This window comes from Meleagris gallopavo, chromosome 7 (genome assembly GCF_000146605.3).
Source record: "Meleagris gallopavo isolate NT-WF06-2002-E0010 breed Aviagen turkey brand Nicholas breeding stock chromosome 7, Turkey_5.1, whole genome shotgun sequence".
Classification (NCBI taxonomy): Eukaryota; Metazoa; Chordata; class Aves; order Galliformes; family Phasianidae; genus Meleagris; species Meleagris gallopavo.
The window spans coordinates 11,792,450-11,808,218 of record NC_015017.2 but is presented as its reverse complement, the minus strand read 5'-3'; the positions used below and the strand labels follow the sequence as shown (position 1 = coordinate 11,808,218).

Genomic DNA, 15,769 nt, shown 5'->3' with positions numbered 1-15,769 from the left:
TATAAAAAGCCTAAAAAAAATAAAATGTCAAAAAAAGGCAGAACTGAGGGCTACAAGATTGGGTACTTCTGTGATATATTAGAAATACCAGAGTTGGCCTGAGAGAACGTGACCGAGGGCATCTCCAAAATGCACTTGTCAGACACATCTGGTAAAAGAAAAATATAGTGCAAAATGAAAGTCCTTCAAGCAATATATATATATATTTATTTATTTTTAAATCAGGAGCATTCATACTTTTTATTGTTGTTGCTAAAAAAAAAATCCCCCAAACAAAAATCTAATGTGAAGTAGAGAGAAAGAAAGATTTTAAAGGATAAGTAAGAAAACAGGCCATTTTGCAAAGCAATAAAAAAATTCACAGCCTGCATTATTATTTTTCCAATTCAGATGAGCAGACATGCTAAACTAAGGCCTTGTTTCTAAGAGAAAAGCTGTCATGGTTTATATGCAGCGACTACAAAACCATACACTTAAATTGGTGCAAGAACCTTCTTGTATTATCTTAACTGGTTTAATTGTTTCTTACACTTTAGCTTAACTGCATAAGATGCCAATGCAAATATAGTCTAGGCAAATGAGTACTGAGTGCATCTACAAAGTGATCTTAACTAGACTGATGTTTCAATAGAGAGCAACTTCCCTGGTAGAGACATGGCCTTGGAAACAAAGTAGTGTGCAAACCAGTGTTTTGATCTACTTCCAGATTCTGACAGGCCTGGTTTTTAAAATACAGTGAGATAGGAAAATGCATGTTCTAAAATATAAAGATCAACCCTTCAGCCAACAGGCCTTTCAGGGACTGCAAGTTAGCTTTTTTATTTCCCCAAGAAGCCCAATAATAAAGGCTAAAATTGTCACCTTTCTGTCCATTCTAGTTCATTTTCAGTGTGTACATGCTAAGCCCACATCTCCCTCCCTTCCTACCTCCCCTCCCAACCCCCAGTTTGCAGCCTATCCATTCACAGTACACAGCAACATGTATTCCCCCGAATTGTTGAAAACTTTCCTACAAAAGCTGAAATGATTCCTAAAATGCAGTGGCAACATTAAGTGCCCTCCATAAATCAAAGCAATAGGCACGGTTGGCTACTACACACTGTAAGTCAGTAGCTCAGTTTCCTCTTCTGTGTAGGTATATACAGTGGACTGTTGTACTGCCACACTCACACAGAGACAGAGAACCTGTTTTCTGGCAGTATATAGAAGTCAGGACCAAAGCACGTAAAAAAAATCATCAAAGCTTTCATTTGGAAAATTGTGAAGAGTTTCCACTTCCACTATCACACCAAAAATACCATTAACAAGCATAAGGAAAACTATAAAACCCTGTTTGAAAATGACACCTGCATTTGAAAGCTTTCTGGTAGGGAAACTCATTTTTGAGGTGATAAAGGCAGCCTACCCCACCATCTCCACATTTTTATATATATAACTTATATATACAACTATGTCATTATATATATAACTTATATAGTACGTCTTGGACCTCTTCCTCTAAGGGAGGAGGAAAGTCTCAACTGTATGAGACAGATCTTAGTACCCAATAGGCCAGACCCTTCAGTTCTTGTGATGCTAAATCTTGCTGTTGAAGCCAGCGTAGATCTGTGGAGGAGGAAGACTGCAATAATTGACTCTAAACTATCAATAAAAACAGATGCAAATGTGCCACAAGGAAGAAAAGTACCTAGGCTTGATCTGGAAATAATCATTCAATAAGGTGTAGACTTTATGTGCATGAAAGACAGGCAAGATTTGGCTATGAGCATCTGTAAAATCTTGGGAGGAAATAATTTTTATTTTTCAAGCCAAAACCACAGAGTTAGTCAAGCACTGTTTTTATTCTTGATATGTGGTGACCTTTGCAAGTGCAACTCTATCTGGAATCAGCAGAAAGTATTTCAAAAAGTGTTGGGTTAAAGGCGTCACCTAGAAATACAAAAGCTTAAAAACAGTCTTGCTGGACGAAATGTTTAGATGTGCTACGTCCTGAATAAAATCAAGAATAAAAGCCCTTGATTAACTGGATGCTAGCCAGGTAACATTAAATTACGTAAAAATGATCCTCTGTTTTTATTTTTTTAATTTAAAGATTTTGACACCTTAATGGAAAGAGAGACAAAAGGAAACCCTTAAGACAGTTGGATTTTCATCAGTTTTGTCAAAAGCACTAATTATGACCTCTTCTGCACACAGATGAATGAAGAATGCTGAACAGGAGGAACAACCTTTGTGCTAGAGATGGCTAAAAAAGCCCAAATTGTCTAAAGCCAGATAAAATGAAGAAGAAAGCCTGATTCTGTAAATATCAAAAAGGTCATAGATAAAATACACTCAATCACTGCAATTATTCAACTCCACTTTAGCCACACCTTTGTGATTATTTTTTTCAGACCTGAAGGTAAAACAGTTCCAAAAATCAGGGGACTGAAGGCTCTTCTTGCATTCAGGTTCTTCTATCTGATCCATGTTTGGTCAGTGTTTTCCGGGTATTATGTGAAAATGTGCTATTTTAGTAATACAATAAACCCAAATCCAAAATATCTGAGGCAAGTAAGAATGGAAAAGGAAGAAAAGGTTTTATTATTCACTTCTATAGAAATATAAGTTGGCAGAGATTTCAGGTACTAGGAATCATTTTGGAGACATAACATGGGTCTTCCAGGCTAACAAACATGTTTCCACAATCTTTAGTTGGTCCCTGCAGCTGTGACACATCTCATGATAAGATATTCCTTCAAACTGCTTTGCTAAGTTGTTTTTTGCTGCTTCAAGATTTTTTTCATCTTCCTCATGAAGAAACACAGGTAATAAGGATGAAACTATCAGAGTTCGAGAAGAATCCTACAGGCCCATTCTACAGTCTGCTCTGCTGGAGCAAGACTAAAAAGAACTATAACCATTACACATTTAATTAGAGAGGGCTCTGATATGAATCACAGAAACAAAGAAATATTAATGTTGGAAGGTACCTCTGGAGGTTTCTTAATCCTACCCTCAACTTAAAAAACAGTTCACTTAAATCAGACTGGTCAGGGCTTTGTCCAAGACAACGAATAAATTTCAGTCCTGGAAATAAGATTTCTTTTGTTCCTTTGCCTAGTCTATCCAGGTGAAATAATTTTCTAGACTGAATAATGGCTCATGAAAGAGAGAAATTCTGAGACAATGAAAAATAACTGACTCTCTAAACCTGTTAAGCCATTCTTTATAAAATACCCATGATGTTTTAGGTTGCTTTTCTCCTAAGGGGGAAGAAACAGCAGAACAAACATGCACTGAAGTGTTGCTTTGTTCTAAAAAGTGACTAAAATACATCTCCTTGTTTGATATGAGTGACAACATTTTTCCAGTTTAAGGTAAAAAAGCAATGATTGTGTTAGAAAAGACAGATTTTTGCTTGCCAGGCCTCAACCTGGCAGTATAAAAAAAAATGTATTTCCATAAACATAATTAATAAATTTAGTAAATCTGACTAGAAAAATCTTGATACTCGTACTTTCTAAATGACTTTTCAACACCATCACATATAAAGTACATCTTCATCCAGAACATTCTGTCCAGTTTTCATCTCCCCTTACAAGAAAATTAATGAGATAGTGAAGCAAGTCTAGCAGAGCTCCACCCAGGAGATCAGGAGCCAGAGCACATGACAGTTGAACAGGGGCTGTGGACAGAGTTAAATCTTAGGAAGAGAAAAGGGTAGATCTTATTGCTGTTTACAAACACCCTACAGAGATGGTGGAGAAAATGAAGCCAGACTGTTTGTATCAGTGCACTGTAAAAGCGACAGCAAGCAAGTTGGAACATGGGAAATTCCTACTTGACATACAGATTTATCTTTCAATTTTTTTGTTGTTTTTTTAACCATTTAAGTGGTCAAATACCAGACCAGCTTATACGGAGTAGCTGCAAAATTTTCATCCTTGGTAGCATGGAAAAATTGACTGGACACAGCCGTGAGCACCCAGCTCTAGTTAAAGGTTGGCTGAGATGGCCTCTGGAGCTCCCCTCCCACCTGCATTCTCCTATGATTGATTCTATGCTCTGCTCCAAAATGCTATTTATTATTCACAAAAGGTGACATTTCTTCCATGCATACTATTTTCTGTGATATTTGTCTCAATTTGCTCTCATTCTACAGCTCCATGGCCTTGGAAATCACATTTGAACGTCTTCGGAAAAGCCAGAAATACCTGGCTGCTGTTCTGCTGTTACCAAATCATCTATTTATAGTTTTGCTTCCAAAGAAGACCTATAGAATGGATTTGCCTTTCCTTATTAACCTATTTCTACTCATAATTTATAAATAGAGAATATTAACTTTATATGAATATATGAACTTTAGCAAGGGGATACAGGCCAAAAAGGATCTAGCTATAATGCATTACTCAGGTTTGAAGTGTACAGCTTGAAATATCTGCAAGGAAAGAAAAGCTGACATTGTAAAAAATGACTCTTGGAATGTGCCTTTCCAAAATGGAGACTCCTACAAAATACAAGCTAAGGTTTGAAATTTTAGTAATGACTAAGACACTTGCAAATGAGAACCCAAAAACTGAAGTGCAGAGACAGACAGAATACACAACACATACATGTGAAAAACACGTCCCTTAAGAAACTGAAAAGACGGTCTCAAAGCCCAAAATTTGACTTCAGAGTTCAAGACCTGCAGCAGAAAGAGCCTGTTAAGTCTAAAATCTGGTTAAGTCTCTTATCCTCTTTCCTTCTATGATTTTATAGCTAGATAGACCCAGGATTTAAATGTAAGCATGTCTTCAGAACAAAATAATCATATATTTCAGCATGTTTGTTTGTTTTCCATGGGGCCCTTGTTCTGCCATATTTAAATGAGACATCAACAAGACCAAAACGAAAATTGGAGTAACTGGTACTTAAACTGACACTTAATAACTATGATTTGTAGGCTACTGTTAGCATGTCTAAGGGCAAGTGTGTTCAGAGGTCAAGGAAAGATATTTATGCAGGTTCACAGCCAAAGAGTACCATAGCAGTGAGTTTGAGAGCATATACTTTAGGATGCTACAGTAATGAAACTCTAGGATTCTGTTGACCTTTATCTAATGCAATGCACTGACTGGATGTTCTACAGTTTCACACAGCTGCAGTTTCAGTTTCCATTAGACATCTGGCAGGATGCTCCATATATTCCAATACAAATTGAATTCTAGGGCCCTCAGTCCCAGTAGAACAGCTGGGTGGAATGGTCATAAAAAGTATGCAAACACAGAAGCAGAGAAATACAAGATTGTCAGCAAGCAGTGCTCCACATATATAGCATGGTTAGTTTTAAATCTTTGGAATAAACTCAATTTTCTTTCTTTCTCATTCCTTTCTTTTCCTCACACTCACTTTTGCTCTCTCTCTCCCTCTCTTATCATGAATGTTACATCATTGCCCCTAAAAGATGGTTAGATTTTGGTCCATATTTCATGCCATATGGGCCAGACATTGTATTTCCCTCCTGTCCCAAAAGCATTCAGTTGACAGTCACAGTGCTTTGCAAGAACTGTGAGGAAAACCAGCATCTTTTGAGTAAATTCAATCTCTCACTGGAACCAAAGGTTGCAAAATTCTGAGAATTCAAGTGCCAAGGATCCCGATGACAGCTCTTAAACATCTATTGAGTTTCTTGTTTGTTCTTTTTCCCCAAGAGTATAGTTTCAACTCCTAAAACATGAATTAAGGGAAATATTTAACAGTCAATTGTCAAAACAGTCAAAGAAGGGCAGCTGGCTAATACAGTATAAAAGAGCAGCAACCATTTGTGGACCATGCACCATTTTGTTTAATTTTTAGACACATCCTTTAGAGATGGTCCCAGAATATACGAAGTATACAATCTAATGACCACACGCCTGCTTGCACAAGCCATCTTTATGGTCCTAAATGCAGTCTTTGGAGTCAGGGCCAGCGCCAAATAGTTTCAAACATGAGTTATTGTAAGATGTTTTTTTGTTTGTTTTGTAACAAAGACTTTAATCCACTTTGTGCCCAACAAAATCAAATTATCAATAGGACTGAAGGGTGAGCATGAGACCTTCACTCTCCCTTGATGGTTCACACAGTAGGCCAAAATGGGCCTCAAGGTTATTACCACTTTAGATCAGTCATTCAGAAGAGTCTCACTGCTGTACGTAAAACCCAACCCTTCCTTCACTGTTTACACTGTTACACATAGGAGCAGGCTACAGCATCAACTTGATGAATGGTAAAGGAGGACTTTCATAATTTCTTTAAAAGGCTAATGCTGAATGAAGCCATTGTACTTGGAAGAAGTTCTCTATTTCCCACTCAGAGACTGGAGCAGGATTTTTGGCTTGTTTGTGTGTAAGATGTTCGAAAAACATCAAGTTTAAATTAAAATGTCTGCAGGTGCTCTTTACCCAAACAAAAGTCTAATGTTTTAAATTGGTTATTAGAAGAACTGCAAGACAAAGCAACATAATTCATCACTAAGTCACTGTGAGTTGTGGCTAACATGCTCACATGATGTGGAAGGAATCCTGTAGTCATGCCTGTGTGGCCAATCCCAGACCGATATCCAGGTGAGGACAAGGAGTTCTGAAGATCACTTGTTCGTAGAGAAAAGAGAAAAAAAGGTTTAAGCTTCCAAATAAGCTTTTAAAGTTTTCATTCAACAAATAAACAAGAAGTTCTAGCTATGGCAATAAGGTGAGGCCTACAGAGATATTAGATGCTGTTTCTCAGAGTTTATCCCTTGGCCACTTAGCCATCATGGCAGCAGCTTCCAGCGTCCCTAGTGCATATCTTGTGCAATAGCCAAAACAAAAATTAAAACAAAAACAAGAACGAAAAAAATATATATATAGTCCTCCGTGAAGTCTACATAAACTCAGGCCAAAGAGAGGATATTTGTGTAACAAGTGTCACTCCACAGTCTACTGCCATTAAGGCTACTGGTATTGACTTAAATGGATCTCAATAGCTCAGTTCTAGGAAGAAGAACAAAAACCAAGACAGGTCAAAGTGTCTGTGAAAAGTCTGATGCATTGAACATTAGGAATCCTCAGACAAAGAACAAATGAACCACGAGGTTAATTTGGCTACCAAACTGGGATTTGGTTTTCTAGGTCATTGTTTTCCCCCCATCTATTTAAAAAGAAAGTTAGTGCTACAAATATGCAACTTCAAGACGACATTTTCTCCTATTGAGTTGCACTGAGAAGCAAGTTAAATAAGCCCCTCCTACTGCCGTCCACCTGCAGGGAAGCCTCCTCCATTTCCTTTGTTTTCCATTGGCAAAACCAGGAAACAAATCCAAGAGAGACGAAGTACTGTAAGCAATTGTTCCTTCTCATTGACTTCACCTCTACAGCATTTCCTCGCCTGCATCTTCTCCCATCCAGCTGGGGCAAGGCATAGAGAACCAATGGATGTATTGAAGTATAACTGGGTGTATGACAGTGTGAGTGTGTGGTCTCTGTACAGAGGGTTACATGTATAGAGTTCTCTTCTCTTGCAAGGCAGCACATTATAACTTGAGTTCCACTTTCATCTCACAACACTTAGCTCAGATGTCATCCATGCCAAGCTGACAGATACTTAGATGTGCCTCTTCATGTGGAGGGCAAGGTGATCAGACCTGGAAAAACACCTGCAAAATAAACCAAGTGTCAAATGAAATAAAGATTTGGGGAGAAGAAAAACAAAAAGCTGGTTCCTGCTCCTCCCTCTTTATATACAAGAGGAAATATTTATACTGGTTTAGAACTGTTCTTTAGATTATCACCACCAAACTCTGTGTGATTCACCACAATGACCACAGATGGCCAACTATGCTCTGAAAGCTAAATAGACTATTCTCCTCTTTTCACTGTTTCTTTCCTTCCTCCTCTTTCACTGCATGAAATACCAGGAAAGTGTGCTCATATATGCATCTGCAGGACAAAATCAAATATTTAGTGTCAGTGCGTGTGCATATGGTGAAATATAAAACAAGTCAGTTTTACTTAGCAAAACCAGTTTAAAAAACCACTACCTTTAATAAACACCAACATAAGTTTCAAAAACTAAATTCCCATTTTTAACTCCAAATTGGAAAGAAAATGGTTCAAAGCTCATGGGCTGGAAATCATTCAGGCTATGTATCTTTCCTTTTCTCCCTAGGGAATCTCAGTGGTAGTATGTGGATGCTGATGAATGCTATCCCCCTGAATTATGTTGAGATAAGACAAGTTATTATTAAACCCATCTTGTAAACGTGAAAATTGAGACAGAGAAAGGCAAGAAAATTGTAAATCACAAGAATTAAACAGCCAGGACTTCCACTTTCAGTTTCTTCATCCGCAAAGCCATCATTCCTCCATCTCCTCATGCAAAATAGTATTCTGAACATGTAAAAGGATTCAGTCTTAGAGGAGACAGTCTTAGAACTGCAACCCTAGAGAAGTAGTTCCCTTTTAGGGTTGATCTAAACATGCAGATAATTAAGGATAAGGTAGGGCATGAATTTGAAATGAAGCATCTATTCTTGATAAACTCCCTCTCTAAAGGCTTATGACTGCCTTCTTTTGAAATTACTTAATCCACTTGGGAAAGTGAGTTAACATACTCAGAATAGAACACTCTACCAGAGAAGAGCAACCCCAAAGAGTTAATCAGGAATTACCATTCTAAAGCAACTGCCTTGTAGAAGACATGCTGCAGGGAACTCACACCAGCACGAACTGCAGCCCAAAATCTGGGACTTCACATCACTAACATATTCTCATTGACCAGGCGGTCTCAGGCGCTTTTCTTCTCTATCAGTCAATAGAAATTCCATTTTATCAAGGCTGACAGTAAGCAAGAATATTTTTCCAACTCCATGCCCATTAGAAATGAGATTAAATGCACCAACCCAGTTCATACTCACTATCACAATAAAGGTATGTATATCAACAGGGAACAAACTGGTGGACAAGCAGACAGTGGTTCTGGCTGCCTAGCCTGAAGCCTTAAGATGGAGCTCAACTGTCAGGCAGTGCAGAGACATCCTAATAAATTGAACTTCTACTACACTCTTCAAGTTGAACACTCAAAAATGGGAGGTTTCCAAGTTCCCTGTAAATCTTGGCTTGCTTTCTTTCCATCCTAAGCCATAAGACACTGGCACGTTTATTTTTAGCAAGAGCAAGAAACATTCATTATAAATATCACACAAAAAGACACATCTATGGCTTTTGAATAAATTGTTTTTGTAGGCTCTGAGGACATAATGAGAAACTATCTCCAGAACTGATTTGCCTACAATGTCTTTTCACTGCCCCACAAATTTAGAATACAGAATTATGAAATACCAGTTAGGAGAATATACTAATGGCTAACTGTGAGAATCTACATAGCTTACAAATGGGCAGTAAGTCTATTTTCTAAAAGGCAGTAGCTCAGTATTCTTTATTTTTCAGAAAGAATGTAAAAATAAATTCAACTACATAGTCAAAGAAAATAAAACAAAAGTGACCTCAATCTAAAGGCAAACACCCAGACAATAAAAATCGTAACCAGAAAAAAGGCTAAGAAATTGAAGAACTAATGAAAATGAAGAGGTTTTAAATAGTTAGGGAATCTTTTCTGTCTTGCTGGCAGCACTGTGCTGCACAAGCATCCGTCTCCATCTATACAAAGATGAGTCACCAAAAGGTAAACTCTTAAGACAAAGAAACCTTGTAAAAAGACAGCTTTCACAAGAAAAGCTTGATTCTCATCATCTGAGGACAAGAACAGCTCTTTCAAACCAGCTGTTCTCTACTGATTTCTATCAGCTTACGACAGGATTAGTACCTTTCTGTAACAGAATGGCAAAAAATAAAGATTTCAGAATGGGATAGTGGCTGTATTCCTCCAAGCTCCTGCATGAAGTGCAGACACAGATGAGGGTCTGACAACAGGCACTTGGCTTTCAGCACAGCAGGCTCAGCACAGCTAGAATTTTCTAGCCTCAGGGTGCCAAAATACACCCATGGACCAACATTTCTCTCATCAGTCTAAACAGAGAAAGCAGCATGCTCTAGCTGCAAGGGCTGCCAAAACAAAACAACAGCTCGAGTGGCTGCCAAAAAGACATGCACCAGCTGGCACTTTAGCCTAGGACTAGTCATAAGACCACTACCCAAGAATGGCTTTTCCTCTCCAATTGTATTAGAAATGCATCCCAGGAAAAAGTATGTAGAGTCACAACCCATTAAAACCTGTTAAAAATATGAATTTAAGCCACTGTTTCACTTCAATTACCATAGTATTAGTATCCAGGGTATTTTTCAGCTCTATAATGTTTTTACAGATACTAAAATGGCATAATTTTTTGCTAATTTCCTGCTAATAAAATGGTACAACATGAATTCTTCACATTCTCCTGCTGACTAATTTGGTTAGCTTTATTTATTGGTAAGGCTGGTAGATTTTCAACAGTAAAGCAATCTCTATCAAATGCTGCAGCTAACGTCAAGAAAAAAAAAAAAACCACTACTGAGCAGTAGGCACATTTTCTCTCTGCTGGAACAAGAGCCAGCAGTGAAGAAAGCTCCACAGGACAAACTGACAAGATAAATTCCTTTTCCCATATATTAAGAAGCAGCAGCTTGTTAGTCCCTCATCCCATCTGCAAGACTAGACCTTGCTCCACAACTCTGGCTCTGCACCTCTTCCAGTTCTAGACCAGCACTGTGTGCTGTACATGGCCCCATCATCCCCCCTAATGCAGCTCTTCCTAGGAAGGACAGTTTATGCTAGGTTAAGATATCCTAATTTTGAAAGTCATACAGTGATGCACAATGCAAAACTTTCCCACTCTGAAACACAATTGTCTCCCTTCTCTTTTTGCTCCGTCTCCCTAGCAACACAGTACTGCTCAGCAATGAAGTCTCTGCAGGAGAAAGAGGGAAGGTAACAATGATGAGAAGAGAATGTACTGTTCAGCCATCTTTCTTACCAGCTGTGGATTCCCTGCTGTGGGATTTGTGCATTCCAGCTAAGCGCACTCTTAACTTGCTGTCCAAGAGGACATAGGCGTAACAAGCAAGTGCCACTACCCTGTCATCCTCTTTCCCTTGGAGCGCCAAAGCCTCTCACTGTGTGAGAAACACAACCTGCCTGTGTTTCTGAAGAGAATAGCTCCTGGAGGATGATAATAAACAGCATACCCTTGTGTCTGGAAGGCACGAGGGACTTGCACACTGCCTTCTGCACCACCTCAGCTGATTCTCCTTTCCCCCTGCTGCCACCAAACCACATATCATTTGCAGCACATATGGTGCTACTTAAACCAACGGTGGCCTGGCAGCTGTAACTAACAATGAGATCCGTGGGGTGCACAGTGCTTGGGCTGGGACAGCAGCAGAACAGAATCCCATCATCTAATCTCTTCTGCTTTAGAATTGTCTCGTACAGAGATTATATGAATATTCCCGTGATGGTGGCCAGGAAGTAATAGATACAACTGCTCCTGAAAATAGACTGGAAGGGAATTGCAAGCAAAATTGTACAGTTGTCCCCTTTACTATTTCAATCACCACTTTTATGCTCCACTTGCCCAGGTATGGCCTTCTCTTCCAAACAATTCTGTGATGCCAGTATCGCAAAAAGTAGCTCCAAAAAGCTCCTTAAGATCTATCAAGCCAGGATGTTTGCAGGAGTGATCACACCTTGTGTCAATAAAGGTGGATGCAGAAGAGGGCAGCAGTTCAGATATGAAGAAACTGTTCTCCATCTGGGATCCCTGGCTCAGGAGGAAGCTTCTTCAACATTAGACATCTGTCTAAACAGCTAGGGACAGACTTATGCACATTTGAGTGCTCACTTGAAGTGACATCTGCAATAGACAATACTGGAGAGATCAATAAATGGGAAAAGAAGGAAAAATAGTGGTATGGCAGAGTGGTCCAATAGAACAGGCAACGCCATTCTGTGAGCTTGTAACAAGTGATTGGGAAAGTAAAGCTAAGCCTGACTCCTCCTGCCACACATAAACAGCATGTGCATGGAGTTTAGTGCACAAACTTGCAGTCTTAACTTCCCAATGAATCCTGTTTTCTTTTATCTGCAGATCCAGTGGAAGAGAGGATATACTAGACAGTTGCATCTCTTCACTGTAGCAACTGAATTGGCTGCCAACAACAAAAACCCAGATAGTAAGGGGAAATACGAAATGGGAGGGTACTGAAAGATGGAACTGATGGTACTGACAGAGACTGAGGAGTTGAAAATACTATTTCTTTAAATCTCTGCTAAAGATTCTCAGAAATCCTGCAGTTTTGCACTGCTTGTGTTAGTGTGCTTCTGGGGCTGGGGTGGTAACTCTGTTCTTCAGAGGAAAAAAGAGAAAGGAAATGCCTTACACAAAAAAAAACAGAACATAAACGTCGTCATTCACAGAGGTGCTTATACAAAAGCACAATTGCAGAGGTTCCTATTCGGTTTACCCTATCCCTCATTCTCAGAAAACAAAGGATAATCCAGGGCTAAGACAAAAACTAATCCAAGAGGAAGCTCTCCATGGCAGAAGGAGGGCAGGAAGAAGGGAGACAAGGGGAGAAGAGTGCTCAAGGAGATGAAGCACTTGGAAAGGCAGGATGTGAAAATGATCAAATTTCCTTCCCACAAAAGGATGGGGTCCCTTGTTTATGTCCCATACATCCTCTCTCCATGCATGTTCTCTGCTGGTCCGGTGTACCCAGAGGCTTCCTAGAGCCTTTATTGTATTACACAGTGTTTTCTTATCAGAGCAGAGAACCTTAATGCTGCATTAAAAAGACAGGTAATTTTCTTAAGTCTCTTCTAAAATATATATACAAATAGGATTAGCCAGATAACGTGTTCAGATGCAAGCACATTATTTGATTGCTCTACACTGCATCCAGGTTTTACCCAGGGCACTGCCAGCCTCCAGCTGGGGGGTATGAGGAGAAGTGCTCATTGTTCGATCCTGTCAGTGCTGTCAAGAGTCATTACAGCGGTAATTGCTTTTGCTCCACCCTAATTTCTTATCATCCGGGACTGGGGATAGGGAGGAGGGTTTTCCTTGGTTTTGTTTCTGCATTCAAAGAACCCAGCTTTCAAAAGCACTCAGCACCAAGCACGGACAATTCAATTTTTCAGAGGAGTTTTTTCATTCAGCAGCTCAAGTGGCGAGGACAGCAAGAAGTGGGCTGCAAGCAGCAGCTTCCACTGCCCTCAGTGGGAATTGCTGGGTGCCCAGCTCTCCATGCAAACCTGGTCCCTCATTTCTGAGTGCCCAGAGGAGGACTGTTGCATATTAAGCTCTTTGAGAAGCCTAGCTCTAGGCACCTATCAGGCTTTTAAATCTGCGCCCACTCAAAACAAGGCGGCAGAGTATTTCCCACATCAAACAGACATCAAGGTTGAAATTTAGAACTGGAGAAAAGATTTACTCATTAGCAGGAATATGCAGCAATCACTGATTCAATCTCATGAACTTGAGTTGTCAGATGTGCCTGAATTAGTCCTTTTTAGTGCTTTTGAAAATGAAGCACCCTGCCAACATACAGGAAGCCAGCAGAGGTGCTTGGGGTAGCCCTTGAAGGAGGCAGGTGGGAAAGGAACTCTGCTTTTCAAGGGACACTGACCTAACAAGATGGAAAGCTGTGGAGATACTCTCTGGACCTACTTTGATAACAGCAGGTCTGGGGCCTTCTGAACTTCCATTCTGATTACAGAGTACTTAAATAAGCTGCCCTATGGATCAAGTCCTGTGCCCATAACAAACATGGGCAGGTTCCAGTGAGACTTGTATCCAGCCCTTTCTTTGTGCCCTCCTTTGGCTGAGGGATTAAGGAAAGGGGACACAAGACATGGAGGGGCCAGGCTGCCTCACCACTCCAGGTTGCCAAGGGTCTGACAGCTCCACACCACTCACAAGGACATTTTGCTTAAACATCACATTAGAAGGCTGTATTACCTGTCACAATGGTTGCATTTAAAGGGCTTTGCACCCGTGTGCTTTCTGTAGTGCCTCGTGAGCTCGTCACTCCGTGCAAAACGCCACTCGCACCCTTCCCACGAGCACTTGTAAGGCTTCTCACCTGCAAAGGGGAGGAGAGAAGAGTCAGCACAGCAGCATTACTGAGCATTCCACTTGCAAGTCTCGTGTCTTCCACCTCATCCCTTCCCCACTCAGGCAGGTTAGCCCACACTCAGTCACACAATCAAGGTCACAGTGCAATTCAAACAATTTAGGACTTATGACGCATTGTACTGTGGATGGATCCAGCTTAAGCTTCTGTTGATCTGTTAAAATTCTCCCTACACTTCATTTCCCATTTCTAACAAAGCTTGTTAACTGCTCTTGAATGAAACCCTCAGCACATCCCCAGAATCCTCTGCCCTGTGCTGCTACAGCCTCATTTTCAGTCAACCCTGCAGCTTGCTCAACTCTTGCTGGCTAATTACTCTGGTAGTTGTGATAGCTGTACCAATACCTAACCACACCACACGTGGGAGCAAGTCACATCTCTCCCTGTCACCTTCTGACAGCAACCACCACCACTGCACCACATGCTTTTCCCAGGCTGCAGCTCACCCCTTGCATGGCCAAACTCGCATCTGCTCCCCCAAGTTTCCATGCCCACAGTCACCTAAAGCTGCACCTTCTCTAGTTGCTCCCAACAACTTTCTGAGCTGTTTTTCTGCCCCCCAGATATTGATATTGATTCACTGAAGCAGTGAAATGGTGCAGCAGTAAGTCAGAAGCGAGATTGATCTGCTGTGTTCACAGTTAGCTATCTTCTAACAAAGAGCAGCCTCTGTGAATCAGGCTGCCATGGTGTAGCACCCATGGAGTCTCCAGACCTCTTCATGGAAGCCTCCCAGGGCTGGTGCCCCCCTTTCCTCATTATGTATTCACGTGCATGCAAATTTATCATCGCCCCCACAAGGAAATCCTCCATTGCTTCTCTTTCTGTAGGAATTCAATGTCACTGATCCCCACACAGTCAGCACAGTGCAGATGCATTAGGAGAGAAGGGAGTTGAGATAAAATGTTGACAAGAAATCACTAGCACTACCAAAATCCTAAGCCAGCAACTATAAACAGAGAAGGGATTATTACTTATTTATTTATTCTTAAAATTGCTAAGAAGGCAATCTTAAAAAAAAAAAAAAAAAAAACCACTGACCAAACTGAAGTTGCAATCCGTACGACCTCTCTTCTTGGCCATAGCAGGCAAATGTCTCAGTGCAGAGACTTAGATTTCTATATTTAGCATGTCTATTCAGCAGGTAAAAAAGTGAGATCTCATTATGGTAGACCTATGTATTTCAAGGTGACAAAGTGGAAAGGCCAAATGAAAAAGAAAAGCTAAGAGGTCAAGAAAATTGTATCAAAATACTTAATAATAAAAATATGCTCTACTGTGAGTCTGCAGACATCTTATTGCTAAGGCAGCTCTGTTTTACAATGGTCACCCACCCCAGACAGCAGAGTGGGCTGAGGTGTTAACTGGAGCTGAGCCACTTTACCAGACATTAAGCACAGTAACTCAATTAAAGGATTCACTGGGTAAAGCAATGAAGAGGGAACAGCAGCCAGCGAGACTTCATCAGAATATCAAGTTGTCCTCTCAGTCCCTGAAACAAGAAAGGCCAGCCTGAATGTCTCTATGGTGTGCCACAACCCACCATAGGGACATACCCAACAAGAAAATAATAACCCCATCTCACACTTAAACTGTGCCTGACTGGTCAGCTCTGCAGACTTGTATGGTTTTTGGTGTGATTTTTTTCTTAAAAA

The 15,769-nt window shown here is 40.3% G+C and overlaps 1 protein-coding gene across 7 annotated transcripts in view; it reads right to left on the bottom strand.

Moving 5' to 3' along the window:
* Window positions 1–6: 6 nt before the first annotated feature.
* KLF7 (Kruppel like factor 7) overlaps window positions 7–15,769 on the bottom strand; it is a 59,799-nt gene continuing 44,036 nt past the window's right edge. Inside the window, exons 3-6 of one of the 7 annotated variants that reach the window (XR_004160301.1) lie at window positions 13,940–14,063; window positions 7,245–7,639; window positions 6,511–6,595; window positions 2,077–5,691 (exon numbers count right to left, since the gene is read on the bottom strand). Coding sequence is in view for 2 of the 7 variants with exons in the window: in XM_010713480.2 (XP_010711782.1) it covers window positions 7,588–7,639; window positions 13,940–14,063 (176 nt within the window). In the remaining 5 variants the exon portion in view is untranslated. Of the gene's footprint in view, window positions 149–2,076; window positions 7,640–13,939; window positions 14,064–15,769 lie in introns of those variants that run through there. The other 6 variants (XR_002116596.1, XR_002116594.1, XR_002116595.1 and 3 more) reach the window with 6 other exon arrangements.